At 39.2% G+C, this 15,243-nt stretch overlaps 1 protein-coding gene across 5 annotated transcripts in view; it reads right to left on the bottom strand.

Annotated features, from left to right (window-relative positions):
- kcnt1b (potassium sodium-activated channel subfamily T member 1b) overlaps nucleotides 1-15,243 on the bottom strand; it is a 436,729-nt gene that overhangs the window by 18,111 nt on the left and 403,375 nt on the right. For all 5 annotated transcript variants that reach the window (XM_063073587.1, XM_063073584.1, XM_063073585.1 and 2 more), the window contains 5 exons: nucleotides 13,725-13,897; nucleotides 11,202-11,273; nucleotides 10,151-10,285; nucleotides 7,666-7,777; nucleotides 5,176-5,277 (listed from right to left, as the gene is read on the bottom strand). In XM_063073587.1, coding sequence (XP_062929657.1) covers nucleotides 5,176-5,277; nucleotides 7,666-7,777; nucleotides 10,151-10,285; nucleotides 11,202-11,273; nucleotides 13,725-13,897 — 594 coding nt within the window. The remainder of the gene's footprint in view (nucleotides 1-5,175; nucleotides 5,278-7,665; nucleotides 7,778-10,150; nucleotides 10,286-11,201; nucleotides 11,274-13,724; nucleotides 13,898-15,243) is intronic.

Below are 15,243 nucleotides of genomic sequence, written 5' to 3'. Positions count from 1 at the left end.
GGAGGACTAGCTAGGTGATAGGTGAAGCCAGATGGGTGGGAATGGTAAAGTGCCGGAGAAGGAGGAGGGGTACCGGTGGGAATTATTTTTCCTCCCTTTCCCTCTCCTTCTATTCTCCACTCTGACTTCTTACCTCTTTTTGTCACCTATCTATCACCTCCCCCTGCTGTCCCTCCTCTTCACTTTCTCCCATGGTTCACTCTCCTCTCCCATCAGATTCCTTTACCCTTTACCTTCCCACCCACCTGGCATCACCTTTCACCTTCTAGCTAGTCCTCCTTCCCTCCCCCCGACACCTTTTTATTCTCCTGTCTTCCCACAACATTTCCAGTCCTGAAGAAGGGCCTTGGCTCGAAACGTCGACCGTTCCTTCATTTCCATAGATGCTGCCTGATCTGCTGAGTTCCTCCAGTGTTTTGTATGTGTTGCTCTGTTTATTATTATTCAAGATTCCTTTTTTCCATTGGAACATTTATTTTGCATCTGAGAAGTGCAAGGATTGTTACATCTAAAAAAAACCTTTCGGATGCTTAAAATGCGCCGCCATCTTCTCCTCCCGCCTGAATTATCTTCATCTACTTCAAGTATTTGCCTGTTTCCCTCAGATGATGAAATGATCTCTTGTTCACCCACTCTGTGTGGCAAACTACTCTACACCATGAAAAGAAATCTGCAGCAAGAAATTTCTTGTGTTTCTCACTCAGTACAAAAACAGTAACAGAAGTGGTAAGAAGGGAGGGAGCCTTACTTTTCAATTAGCATTGTTAAACTCAATCTAGAACGAGTTGATTCTGTTCAATGGTCACTTAAAATAGCAAAATGCTTAATCTTACAACAGTGATCTCCTTCAGAGAAGGATGACAAGAATGAAACAAATGGGGAAAGATTGTGCTACATTAAGACCACCAAAAAGTCTGTGCCAATGACTTAGCATTGCTCAATAATTGACCAAAGCAATCAAAAAAAACTTCAAGCATGGAAGTGTTTATTCAATGTAATAATTCTAGCATTTTAGAAATTTTGTTTTGAAAAAAACTATGAGCACACAAATGATATGAACATGCTTGAGACTAAAAACAAAACAAAATGTAGCCAGATTGACTCATATCGTAAATAAAACCAGATACTAAGGTTGAGGAACTCAGTGAAGAGAGCAACTATTTGTATTTACTTTAATATCTAAAAGCCAAGTGGAAATACTTAGGGCAATTTTCACTTGTCTATTTCTGATAACTTTTTTCTTTTGACCCATAACATTTTTTCTCCTCTTGGTGTTGCTGAAAACACCATTCCTCATAACTGTCTCCCCAAAAACACCAGCAGCTCAGACCCCTTTCAATACTCCATACTTAAAGGAAAAATATTCAGTCCCATTCCAAAGAGAAGTTGCTGGATCTCTTTCATCTCTTGTCCTTATCCACTCTTCCCACCCTTGCACCAATTATGTAAGTGACTGTCAGCATACAATGAGCCATCTCATGTGAATTCTAAACATGACAATGATTTCAGTCTCCTGGTGGTGCTCTGAGGCAGATGGAGAGAGGCTGGCTGGTGCAGTCACACTGGGATTACTTGTCTAATATGCTCAACATCAACATAATTAATTTTTAAAACTTCCTTTTTCTGTCAATGGTATGCTACTAAAGAAATGTCTTAAGATCTAAAACTCATTATCAAGTCATAGCAGATATCATGTTGCTGTAGTCTCTTAGAAAGAACTATCTAATTATTTCCACTGCCCCCCCAATTATTCCCTTTTCATGTGTGCATGCAATGTCCTTTTGAAACTCTCTTTCAATCACCCATGGCACCTTGTATGGGTTGTACTGGGGTCAGGTTTACATGCTCATGAACCATTGGGTTTGGGTCAGACATAGCATTAACCTGTAGCACAGAGATATGGATGCATGGAGGAGACAACGAAAGAAAGAGATAATTATCTTAATGTGTGCAAGAGAGGGAAGCGAGGTGGAGGGGGAGCAAGAACAAGAAAGAGGGAGAGAATACAGTGGCATGCAAAAGTTTGGGCACCCCAGTCAAAATTTCTGTTATGTGAATAGCTAAGTGAGTAAAAGATGACCTGATTTCCAAAAGGCATAAAGTTAAAATGACACATTTCTTTAATATTTTAAGCAAGATTACTTTTTTTATTTCCATCTTTTACAGTTTCAAAGTAACAAAAAAGGAAAAGGGCCCAAAGCAAAAATTTGGGCACCCTGCATGGTCAGTACTTAGTAGCACCCCTTTTGACAAGTATCACAGCTTGTAAACGCTTTCTGTAGCCAGCCAAGAGTCTTTCAATTCTCATTTGGGGGATTTTCGCCCATTCTTCCTTGCAAAGGGCTTCTAGTTCTGTGAGATTCTTGAGCCGTCTTGAATGCACTGCTCTTTTGAGGTCTATCCACAGATTTTCGACGATGTTTAGGTCGGCAGACTGTGAGGGCCACGGCAAAACCTTCAGCTTGCGCCTCTTGAGGTAGCCCATTGTGGATTTTGAGGTGTGTTTAGGATCATTATCCTGTTGTAGAAGCCATCCTCTTTTCATCTTCAGCTTTTTTACAGACGGTGTGATGTTTGCTTCCAGAATTTGGTGGTATTTAATTGAATTCATTCTTCCCTCTACCAGTGAAATGTTCCCTGTGCCACTGGCTGCAACACAAGCCCAAAGCATGATCGATCCACCCCTGTGCTTAACAGTTGGAGAGGTGTTCTTTTCATGAAATTCTGCACCCTTTTTTCCTCCAAACATACCTTTGCTCTTTGCGGCCAGAAAGTTCTATTTTAACTGCATCAGTCCACTGGACTTGTTTCCAAAATGCATCAGGCTTGTTTAGATGTTCCTTTGCAAATTTTTGACACTGAATTTTGTGGTGAGGACGCAGGAAAGGTTTTCTTCTGATGACTCTTCCATGAAGGTCATATTTGTGCAGGTGTCGCTGCACAGTAGAACAGTGCACCACCACTCCAGAGTCTGCTAAATTTTCCTGAAGGTCTTTTGCAGTCAAACAGGGGTTTCAATTTGCCTTTCTAGCAATCCTACGAGCAGTTCTCTTGGAAAGTTTTCTTGGTCTTCACCGTTCCTGTAAACTGCCATTTCTTAATTACATTACAAACTGAGGAAACGGCTACCTGAAAATGCTTTGCTATCTTCTTATAGCCTTCTCCTGCTTTGTGGGCATCATTTATTTTAATTTTCAGAGTGCTCAGCAGCTGCTTAGAGGAGCTCATGGCTTCTGATTGTTGGGACAAGGTTTCAGGAGTCAACACATTTATAAAGCTTTGAAATTTGCATCACTTGACCTTTCCTAACGATGACTGTGAACAAGCCATAGCCCTAACAAGCTAATTAAGGTATGAGACTTGGTAAAAGTTATCTGAGAGCACAAATCTCTTGGGGTGCCCAAACTTTTGCATGGTGCTCCTTTCCTTTTTTCCACTCTAAAATTGTACAAAACAAAAATAATACACTAATCTTGCCTAAAATGTTATAAAGAATGTTTCATCTGTAACTTTATGACTTTTGGAGATCAGTTCATCTTCTACTCACTTAACTATTCACAGTAACTATCTAAAAACGTGAACTTTACAAAGATTATATTTAATAGATAGTTGATCAAATGAGGAAAGAATATCTCCAGCAAACAGATCCTGAAAACATTTAATACCTAGTCTATTCCACTCTTTAAAAATTAGAGACTTCTTGCGTTCTTAACTTTATACATTGCCTAAATGTCCAGATAAGAATTTAATTGATACATAATGGATCTATATCTAATATTTATAATATGTTGTTGGCATTGAGAAACATCCCGTTAGACAAAATTAAAAACCTCTGGGAACATGACTTACAGATTTCAATTGATGAGGATACTTGGAATGAAATTTTTAAACTTGTTCACACCTCTTGTTATGTGCTTGTCACTCTCGGTTACAATTTAAGGTGGTTCATAGAGCCTATATGACTAAAGATAAGCTCTCTCGTTTTTACTCAGATTTTTCTCCATACTGTTATAGGTGTAAATTTGAAGAGGCCTCTCTAATTCATATGCCTTGGTCCTGCCCGCGGCTTGATAAATTTTGGAAAGAAGTATTTCAAACTTTCTCGGAGCTTTTTTAAAGTAAAATTTAAACCCAACCCTCTGACTGCCTTGTTTGGCATTGTTGGAGGAAATGATTTTACTCTTAAGCCAAATGATTTGTATATTTTGGCTTTTATTTCTCTTTTAACCAGAAGAGTTTTGTTGCTTAAATGGAAAGATACTGCTCTGCCTACTCACGCCCATTGGGTGATTGATGTTATGTCATGTTTAAATCTAGAGAAGATTAGGTGTTCTATTTCTATACCTAGACAAGATTTTTTCACATTATGGGGACTTTTTTGGAACTATTTTCACAATTTTCAATTTGGTCAGCAATGATGATGGCTATTATATGTTCAAATTTACGATTATATGTCAGAGATTATTTTTTCTTTTCTTTTAACCATATATTGTTTGGTTTTTTTTTCTCTCTTTTTTTTCTATTTTGTTATGGGGTTTTGATTTTGCTTTAGATTAAAATAAAATATACCTTTTCAATATTATGGTTAATTTACAATACATAGTTATGGGGAAATTCAATCTTGTTTCTGTTTCCATAATACCATAATATATTTTGTATTCATCTATGCAAGTAATTAATAAAAATATTGAAAAAGAACGAACTATTCACAGTAACAGAAATTTTGACCAAGAGTGCCCAAACTTTTGCATGCCATGGTATATGCAAGAAAGAGTTTGGAAGGAGGCTGGCAAATTCTATAGTTAAGTGGGCCTCCAATTTGATATCTGAGCAAACTTCTACTCCAGCTCAGACCAAAAACATCCCTTTTATTGTTCAGTCAATCATTTTGCCACTGTCCTCTGGTTAATGTGATTCATGCCTGGAACCTGGGAAAAATATTATGCCGTCCATTCCAATCCTTATCAATATTCAATTCAACATAGAGAATTCAACATTCACAAAGCATAGCTCCAATTGGTTATCATACAGAAATTACTTTTACAGGGCAGCAATAATAAAGTCTTGCTGCAGCACAAATTGAAGCATGGTTGTGCATTTCTGATTGAACTGATAATCTGCTTGCTAAAAAAAAAATGCAAAGAGTTCATGAATGGTGTGCAGTGTGGTACAGACCTGATAGAGTAGTGTGTCCAACATACTGATACTGAACACCCTTCCAGCAGCAAATGGGAGACGGAACATGAAAGCCAAATTTGATCCCTTTTCACGTTCTTTCTGTCAGGTGACAAGGGGGGAAAATAAATGTAGTTGACTGTATTTTAGTCAGTTCAAGTAATGTCAAATCATCATCTAGAAAATCTATTGGGGTAGCATCTGAAACTTCAATTTCAAGTGGTACTATCATTGTTGGTTGCTATCAGCAGGCAGACATTCATCATAAATCAACATGCATAAACCCTATGTTTTACTGAAACCATTACAAGCAAAACTGTGGATTGGGTGTACGTTTAACACTCTGGTTTTGGGTATTTCTGAAGGTTTCATCAGTTGACCACCACCCAACACACTGGAGGCACATGCTTTCCCTATGGCATCCACGTGTTGTTATCTGATTGAATTCATCAAACCTAACTGTGAAACAAGCCTTCCCCATCTGTTACCTGTATTCTGTATGTATATGCAATCTATAGAATTATTGCTAAAGTGGTAAATGTTTATTTTGTAAAGTGTGTTCAGGCATATATCTGTGACTTAGTGTAGAATTTATGGGTCTGATTCCTTATCCAGAGATTTGAGCTCAAAACCTGAATTAACTCTCCAGTCCAGCCCAGGACGAGTCTTTGGTGCTAGAGTTCAAAGTAAAACTTATTGCCAGTGTGCATGCATATCACCACATACAACCCTGAGATTCTTCTTCTGTGGGTATACTTAGCAAATTAGAAAGAGGCATCTTTCACACTCAGTGGTTACAGTAAGCCGCTCTCTGCCTTCACTAGTGAGCACAGATTTATAACATGTTTTCATACAAAGGTAAAACACAGGTTTCCCCAGTATCCTAGGCAACAACTTCATTAAAACACAAAACAGAAAATGTTGCAAACACTCAGAAGGCCATACAGCATCCATGAAAAGAGAAATAGAGTTAAGTTTCTGGATAAAGAACCTTTGACAGAATTAGAAAACAGAAGGAGACATGAGAGACAGCAAATGCTGGACCTGGAGTGATACACACGATCCTGGGACTCAGTGGATCAGGCAGCATCTATGGGGGGGGGGGGGGCCAGAACAACAGTCGATGATTCATCTGGACTGGACCCATAATGTTGACTGTCCATTTCCCTCCAGAGATGCTGCTTGATCCTCTGAGTTCTTCAACCAACTCATGAGTTGTGAAAGGAGAAAACTAGATGGTTTTAATTTGCAGAGAGTGTGGGGAAGAGATAGACAGGACAAAGGAGATTTCTCTGATATGTGATATGAGGGTTGCATAGAGGTATCTGGCCACTGGGCTAATGGGTTACCAGAGAGCGAAAATTCAAAGCAATATAAAACCTATGAGAAGAGTGGAAGTAGTGAGAAAGAACAGGAATAAAGAAACAAAAGTTGTGAATAAAAGAGCTATAAATAATGTCATCAGCTGTGCCAATGGACAGAAAAATCTCTGCCAGTATCACTGATGGACAGAGAAAATGAGCCACCTAAAGTTGTAGAATTTGATATTAACTCTAGAAGGCTGTGACCTGCTCAGACTCAATACTGAATTGTTGAGATGCCACAGTGCAGCTGTACAAAACTTTGGTTAGGCTATATTTCAAGTATTAAATGAAGTTGTGGCTGCCGGACTGTAGAAAGGATGTGACTCACCTGGACAGGGTGCAGGAAAGGTTTACAAAAATATTACCTGGATTGGAGGGGTTGAGTTATCAGGAGAGATTGGATAGGCCAGGTGAAGGAGGCTGAGAGGTGACATGACAAATTATATATAATTATGAGAAGCAGAGACAGAGTAGATTAGTTAGTGTCTGCATCCCATGATAGGGGCATAGGCTTAAGGACAGAGTTTAGAGGGGATCTGAGATGCAATTCTTTCACATGAGGAGTAGTTGGTATCAGTGGAGCTACCAGAGGAGGTGGTACAGGCAGGAACAGTAACATTTACTTCTTAACAGGTACATGAACGAGCAGGGCACATAGGGAAACAGAATTAATGTAAGCAAATGGGGATTACTAAAGATAGGTATGATATCATAGATGAGATGGGCCAAAGGGACAGTTGCTATGCTGTACAACTATATGACGCTATGAATTCTTGACAAAGAATTTTGTGTTCCTTTCTTAGCAACAAAGAGGTGAACAAAAGTCTCACACAAACACTTCCACACAGAGTATTATCAATTTTCCCACAAGGCTTGTAGATTTAGACAAAAATCTCTTGATCCTGAGTAAAAATAGTGGTGCAGCATTGGCCTAAGGCCAATTCTATTTATAAGCACTGGCTTAGCTCAATTACATCTCCCACCAAGGTTATGTCTCAGGAGAGAAGCATCTATGGCAACCAGGCACCAATTACAAACTAAATATGCTTGTAACTCCCACCCAAGGTGAACATTTAGAAACAAATAATTAATAGAAAATTCAATCAAAATATAAACGAGGAGTTACCTTTTCCAACTTGGAGAGTGCAAGTGAGTAACAGTCTTTGGCTCGAAACTGCATGAACCTCATGTTTGAGGGGTGAGTCAGTTCTGTGATGATACTGAGACTGGGGAACAACCTGGAACATGAAACACAGCAAACGACATTTGAATCCTGGCAGATGGGGATGAAGAATTGTCCATCTGTGGTCTACAGATGTACTGACTATTTATGAACCCAAAGAAGTTAGCGATCCAACCAGTTTAGATGACACACTGTATTTTACCATGACTAGAGGTATAAGGGATAAAGTGCATCACAAAACCATGAAATAATGAAACTTTCAGAGACGTTGAGGTCTTATGGATAAAATAGCATTTTGTTAGATAAAGATTCACTTTATTTGTCACAAAAACAGAGACACATTGGGACTAGTACATTTTGGCCCAATTAAACAGTTGTCCCAATTAGCTGAAGTTTGATGGAAATAGTTAAAAAGGTATAAACAAAAAGTCAAACTGGGTGCAATTTCTTTAAAGAGAAAGAGTGAAGTTAAGAAGAGGAGCAGGTAAAATCCCAATTACCTTGCAATCTGACTGCAGGCAATTAACTAACCATACAAGTCAAATAATATGTCAAATACCTCATTTTAAGGCACCGGAATCTCCATTGTAGGATCATAACTTTAGGTGTGGAATGCAATCAGCCTAATCTGAGGATTCCTCAAATCTTCCCTAAGTCGTTAAAAGGTAGTTGATGGTCAAATTAAAATCCCATAAAACGATTTTGAGCTAAAGTGCTTTAACTATTTTCCTCCAAATCCAAACACCATTTGAGTGATGTGTTCCTTAATCAGACAGAACACTGTGAATAGCCACTATATTGAAATAATATCTTTACACTTCTTTCCACCAAGGTAATTTTGTGAAATACCTGTGGCACAAAAGGAAACCATTTTCCACCCGTTGGTCTACATAAATGTTTATTCTCTCCTCTCAACCCTTCATATTGCTGTGAATTTTACAATCTAACTACCTGATAAAATGATTTCTGATTTACTTCTTAGGTGGTTCAGCACAACATTGTGTGCCCGGAGGGCCTGTTCCTATGCTGCATTCTATGTTCTATGATAGTGCCAGCTGCACAGGGATCTCCGGTGGAAAGGGGCAAAATGAGAAGGAGAAGGCCATCCAAGCCCCTCAGATTTTCTTTTGCATTGAACTAGATAATGAGGCACCTACACCTCAACCCTACTGACTATCCTTTGCCTTACATTCCTTGATAACCTGACCCAATGCTTTACTTAATGAACTGCTGGCTGGTGCTGCCAACATCAAAGGATCATGAACAATAGAACTGACCATAAAATTCCATCTCTATGAATATCATCAGTCACATTATTACATAATTAATGCATTTGAGTGCATTACATAATTAAAATCCATAAATTTTTAAATGTTTATTTCTCTCCAAATATTTGCACTGCTTGGATTTCACCATCCTGAATTACTGGCATTGTAATTTGAGTCTACAATAACACCCAAGAAAAGATCAGCCCATCAGCGCACAAGATCTCTTCTTTAGAACCAGGACCAAAGACCATTTACTTCTTTATTATGGGTGCCTATTGACTTGGAGTTTTTCATGACTTTACTTTGAACTGCCAACACTTTCGAAATTTTGTCTTTTTATTTGCCCTCATAAAATTAAGGTCCCCCAGTTCAGAAAGTATGAATATTGCTGTCCTATGAAAAATTGTATCAATTTGTGTTTCTCTAGCTCTCACCCTCTTTACAGAGCTCTACCAACGGAAAAAGACAACCTTAGTTCCTAAACACACCAAGAACAACCTTGAATGTGTCCAGAACTGGCCAAGTTCCTGTAACAATTCTGTTTTATTTTTGATTCCAGCAAGTGTAGTTTTGCTTGCTTTCCAAGGGTGGCCCGTGTTCTTCGGGCAACAACAGTAGCAAGTCTGATCTTGGACTAAACAGTACAGTTTATTATCAGGAATCGGCAGTGAGGAAACCATGGCCAAAATGTATTTCAATGAGAAATAAGTGGAAGTGCAAGTAAAGCCAGTTTTCTTGAGAGACAGCCTGTAGGGCAGGGGTTCCCAATCTGGAGTCCACAGATCCCTTATTTAATGGTATTAGTCCGCGGCATTATAAAGGTTTGGAACTCCTGCTATAGAGTCATACAACATGGAAACAGGTCGTTCAGCTCAGCTTATCCGTGCTTACCATGGTGCCCACTAAACTAGTTCAATTTACTTGCATTTGGTCCAATTCTCCCTAAACCCCTCCTTTCAACGTACTTATCCAAATGTCTTTTGAATGTTGTTACTGTACTTGCCTCAACCACTTTCTCTCGCAGATCGTTCCACACATGCAGCACCCTCTGCCTAAAGAAGTTGCCCCTCCGTTCCCATAAGAGTAACACTTCACTTTCCCTCTGTTCCCAGAAATGTAACTCAGTTATGCATGTGACTGCTTTGCAAAAATGTTCTTACCGGAACATTGTTTGAACGTTGACGATGGTCTTAGCATCAGCCATGTAATCTTCCTCGGCACTCATCGTACTCTCTTTGTCCACCACTACCAGGTTATCAGCATAAATAATCCCACACTGTAGTAGATTATCTAGGCTGCGGAATATGTCCCAGAAAACAAAATCAAGAGTTCAAATGTGTGAAACACATCCCCTGCAGAAGCAGCAAAAGGGATCCATTGAATTCTTTTCATCAAATCCTCTATAGGTTTTTTTTTGTGTTTAATCATCTTAAAAATGGGAAGGGAAGATTTTAAGAAAATTGTAAAATTTGATGAAAAAAAGAATTATGCAAGAGGCCTTTAGTTAACTTCATACATATTATATTTAACTTCATATAGATTACAGACAAGCTCCCAATATCAATACTGTGTGTGTTTTTTCCCCACTTACCCCTGTAACTCTGCCCAGGTATTGCTTATTTATTCCTAATACATCAGTAAGGGTCTTTTATTGCTTGCAAAATGCCCCACTGTAATTGAATTTTTTGCCTGATTAGTGAACTTCCTGGCTCATTTCATACGGCCCCCACTGGCAGTAAAAGAAGGAATCTTCCATGTCACTGATGTGGGCACACACTCAGATTACAGAGTATGACACAATGACTCAGCCCTAATTTATTGATGGATTCCTTCAAAAGAAAAACCAAATGGTCACTTCACATGTCAACTGTAGCTAGAACAAAGAAGGGAAAAACTAAGATGAGCTCTCAATGAATTCCTCTTTTTCATTATTCCATGGAAGTCTCAATAAAGATGGAGAAATAATCATGCATTTGCAGAAATTCACCAAAATAATTCTGAAACCTGATGGGAGAAGTCCACATAAGAAACTCTTGAGATCACTTGCCAGACCACCAATTGAAAAAAAATTGATTTGGGTTTAATTCCTCCACCAACTAATGTCCAAGTACAACATGACAGTGCAGTTGGGGAATCGACTCTGCAGCCTTCCAACAGTGTAATTACTGAAAGGAAATTGGTTTTGGAATGGTACAGTGCATGGATACTTACTTATCAATGCTTCCTGCCATGAAATAAACCATGGGGAAACAGCAGATGGCTTCCAAAAAGTGATTATCTGGCCTGAAAAACATATCATGACATAAAAATCAAAGTCAATTTACTGAAGTAAATTAATTATCGAAGTACATATATAAGACCATAAGACCATAAAACCATAGGATATAAGAGCAGAATTAGGCCATTTGATCCATGGAGTCTGCTCCACCATTTCGTCATGGCTGATCCATTCCCCTCTCAGCCCCAGTCTCCTGTCTTCTCCCTGTATCCCCTCATGCCCTGACTAATCAAGAATATATCACCATCTGCCGTAAATATGCCCAATGACTTGGCCTCCACAGCAGCCTGTGGTAACAAATTCTACAGATTCACCATGCTCTGGATAATGAAATTCCACCTCATCTTAGTTCTAAATGGATGTCCCTCCATTCTGAGGCTGCATCCTCTGTTCTTAGGCTCCCCACCACAGGAAACATCTGCACATCTACTCTATTGAGGCCTTCCAACATTCGATAGGTTTTAGTGAGATCTCCCCCTCATTCTTCTGAATTCCAATGAGCACAGGCCTACAGCCATTAAACACTCCTCATATGATAAGCCATTCAATACCGGTAACCATATAGGATTCATTTTCTTGCAGAAATTTACAGCGAAATAAAGAAATGTAACAGAATTTATGAAACAAAGACTGACAACCATAAAACAATTTTATCTATTTAGTAAAATCAGTTTTAATATACTAAACTTACACAATTGTAATTCTGTAACATGATTTCAATTGATGTTTTGTTTTGGTAAATTTGATGATGAAAAAAAAGAGGGTTAAATGTAACTACCACCAATAATGACATACTCCATACCTGTCAGGAAGTTGGCCATGAACTGCAGCAACATTGCTCCCTCATATATTATTGCTAATGGTGTCAGGTAGAGAAGAAATAGTAATGAGAATGTTTGCATTGTTATTATTTTAATCAGGTTTGCACCCCAAATCCCAAACATGGAACAGAAGTACTGTAGTGAGATTTCATTCTGTGATGTACAATTTCCTAATAGCAACAGAATATTGTTTTATTCTTTACTATTCAATGAAGATAGGAGAGATATTGTGAGAGTGTTGTTAAAATAATTATTAGAATTTTGTTTGTTAAACAGTCCAGGAGTTTATCAGTAATTCTACAAATACAAGTAATTCTATTGTATTTTCATATTTTCCTGTAAATGTTTGCAAGAAATTGAATCTCAAGGTACTATACGGTGACATACACGTACTTTGATAACAAATTTACTTTGAACTTTGAGGAGCAGTTTCTTCCCAACAAATACCACTGACAGCACATCAGCTACTAAACATTACATTTAAGAAGATGGGAAGCAAGACCGGCTGAGGAGGGAAAACTAAAGTACAACAGTCAACAGAGTATGGAGAGACGTAAAGATCTAATCTGAAATACTTACTCGTTTCATGTTTCTAAATACATGAATCCTTGCAAGAGGGATAACGGGGGCTTATGATGCCTCTATTTTCAGAAAGAAGTATACATTTTCAGCAGCCCATTTTATTTACGTTAATAATCTGAGTTGTACAAGCTCTATGATGACAGAGGTGATACATGCTGGAAGGCAATTCCTCCTCCCATTCAGTGTTTGTAGTGTAATGATGCTTCCTTCAGTTATGCATGACTGACAGTATATCTCTTCCTAAGCTTTAAAAACTATGACAAGCAAACTTCTAAGCAAAAATAAGCCGTTCAAAACACACTGAGTCTCTCATCCAAGAAAAAGGAATGTAATTAATAAGAGAATGAGTGATTATTATGATACTAGTTACATCTAGTTCATAATTATTAAAACAAATATAGTGTTTTGTTTGCTATGTAATGTTATTAGTTTTATTTAGGATATATTCTGGTAGAGTAACATCATCCACTGATGGTTCACCTATGACAGACTAGCTACAACTGCTTTTAATGTGCTTTTGATTCTGGATTGTGCTTAGACAAGAAGTGTTTCATTTTACATAAGAGGATTCTTCTGTAAGTTAGTTTGATATTAGATACAGTGATGTATTAGGATGATGAAATTTGACTAAAATTATTTTGTTTTTAAATCACACGATTTCCTCCAAATAAATCTTATTTATCAAGATAGTTGGCAGGATCAGATCCAATTGCACTGTTAACAAACATGATTTACCCTGCAATTTCTTGTGATGTACCATTGTTGCTAGCCATTGTTCAATGAGTTATTGTATCACAGAAAACTGTGTTGTCTTACCTGTGGGCTGAAGAGCCTGTATTGTGTTGTAGGTCTTTCCATGTTTCTTTGTTTCTAGATTCCCCCCTCATTCTTTTAAATTCCAGTGAGTACAGGTATTCTGCTCATACTCTAACCCTTTTACTTCCAGAATCATTCTCGTGAACCTCTTCAGAACCTTCTATATGACAAAAGCTGAATGGATTTCATTTTTTCAGATGTTCTGGGTTGAAAGTAAATAAACAAAAATGCACTCACGGGTTGTCCAGCAGCAACACAATAGGATTCAGCTCTTTCCTGGGCCTGTAGTATGCTCGGAGTGGAACAATGAAATTGTACAGGCCATTGCCTGCAGTCTCTGCAGACACGATGATCAGTTTGTTCTTGAACCCATAGGCTTTTGCATCTTCAAAGCTGTTGTGCCGACAGCCCTTAACAGAACAAAAGAACAAACTTCAAGTAAGGACAGGTATGTGATATGATTACCTTGGGATTCTAAAGAAGTCCCTAAGAACTGCACAATATTTCAGAACCGATTTTGTGTGTGTGTGTGTGTGTCTATATATATATATATTTCTTAACTTTGCATTCTGAGCATTCTTATTATGGGTATGCTGGTCCAGGATTTTGTGATGGAAGGGGGAGGGGGAAGGGGAAGAGGAGGGGAGAGGGGAGAGCGGGAGAGGAGGAGAAGGGGAGAGGGGGAGAGGGGAGAGGGGGACAGGGGGAGAGGGGGAGAGGGGGAGGGGGAGAGGGGGAGAGGGGGGAAGGGGAGGGGGAGAGGGGAGAGGGGAGAGGGGAGAAGGGGAGGGGGGGAAGGGGAGAGGGGGAAAGGGGAGAGGGGGAAGGAGAGGGGGAAGGGGAGGGGAGAGGGGGAAGGGAAGGGGAGGGGAGAGGGGGAAGGGGAGTGGGGGAAGAGAGGGGGAAGGGGAGGAGAGAGGGGGAAGGGGAGGGGGGAGGGGGAAGGGGAGAGGGGGAAGGGGAGGGGGGTATGGGAGTGGGAAGGGGAGAAATGCTCTCCTATCTACACCTTACAGAGAGTGGAAAGGTTCATCAAATCAAGAAGCAATTGATTGCTGTAAGGTACTTAGCCTCTGGCCTATTTTTTGCAGCTATGATGCTTGTGAGACTAAGTTAGTTAAATTTCTGATCAATGGTGACTCCCAGGGGATGCTGAAGATGGGATTTGGCAATCGATTTATTATCAGAACTGTTACTTGTTAATACCTATTGATGCCATGGCGTCATCTGCAAACACAATAACAGTTGCCCAATTTCTTGCTAAAAAATTACTCATAAGAGTACCTTTAGCTCTTGGGGTTTGAAAAACTTTTTTGCCACATTCTTAAAATGACTTACAAGGAAATTTCATTGCAAACCTATGTGGGTTGCATTGCTGGCTAAAATATTCTTTCAGTTTTCACATTAGCTGTATCACTGATTGAAATGCAACCTATAGTAGACTGACAATAACTTTGGGAAGAGGCGCAGTCGACGTTTCAGGCCGAGACCCTTCGTCAGGACCCTGACGAAGGGTCTCGGCCTGAAACGTCGACTGCGCCTCTTCCTATAGATGCTGCCTGGCCTGCTGCGTTCACCAGCAACTTTTATGTGTGTTGCTTGAATTTCCAGCATCTGCAGAATTCCTGTTGTTTGCTGACAATAACTTTTATCCTTTTAACAGGTAAAAGCAATGTGGAAAAATGAAAATGCACATTTTCATTCAATCGTGTTTGATCCTTCAATCTCAGGCTCCGATATCTATTTATTTGCTGCT

This window comes from Mobula hypostoma, chromosome 21, assembly GCF_963921235.1.
Source record: "Mobula hypostoma chromosome 21, sMobHyp1.1, whole genome shotgun sequence".
In the NCBI taxonomy this organism is placed as follows: domain Eukaryota; kingdom Metazoa; phylum Chordata; class Chondrichthyes; order Myliobatiformes; family Myliobatidae; genus Mobula; species Mobula hypostoma.
This window is presented reverse-complemented; position numbering and strand designations above follow the sequence as displayed.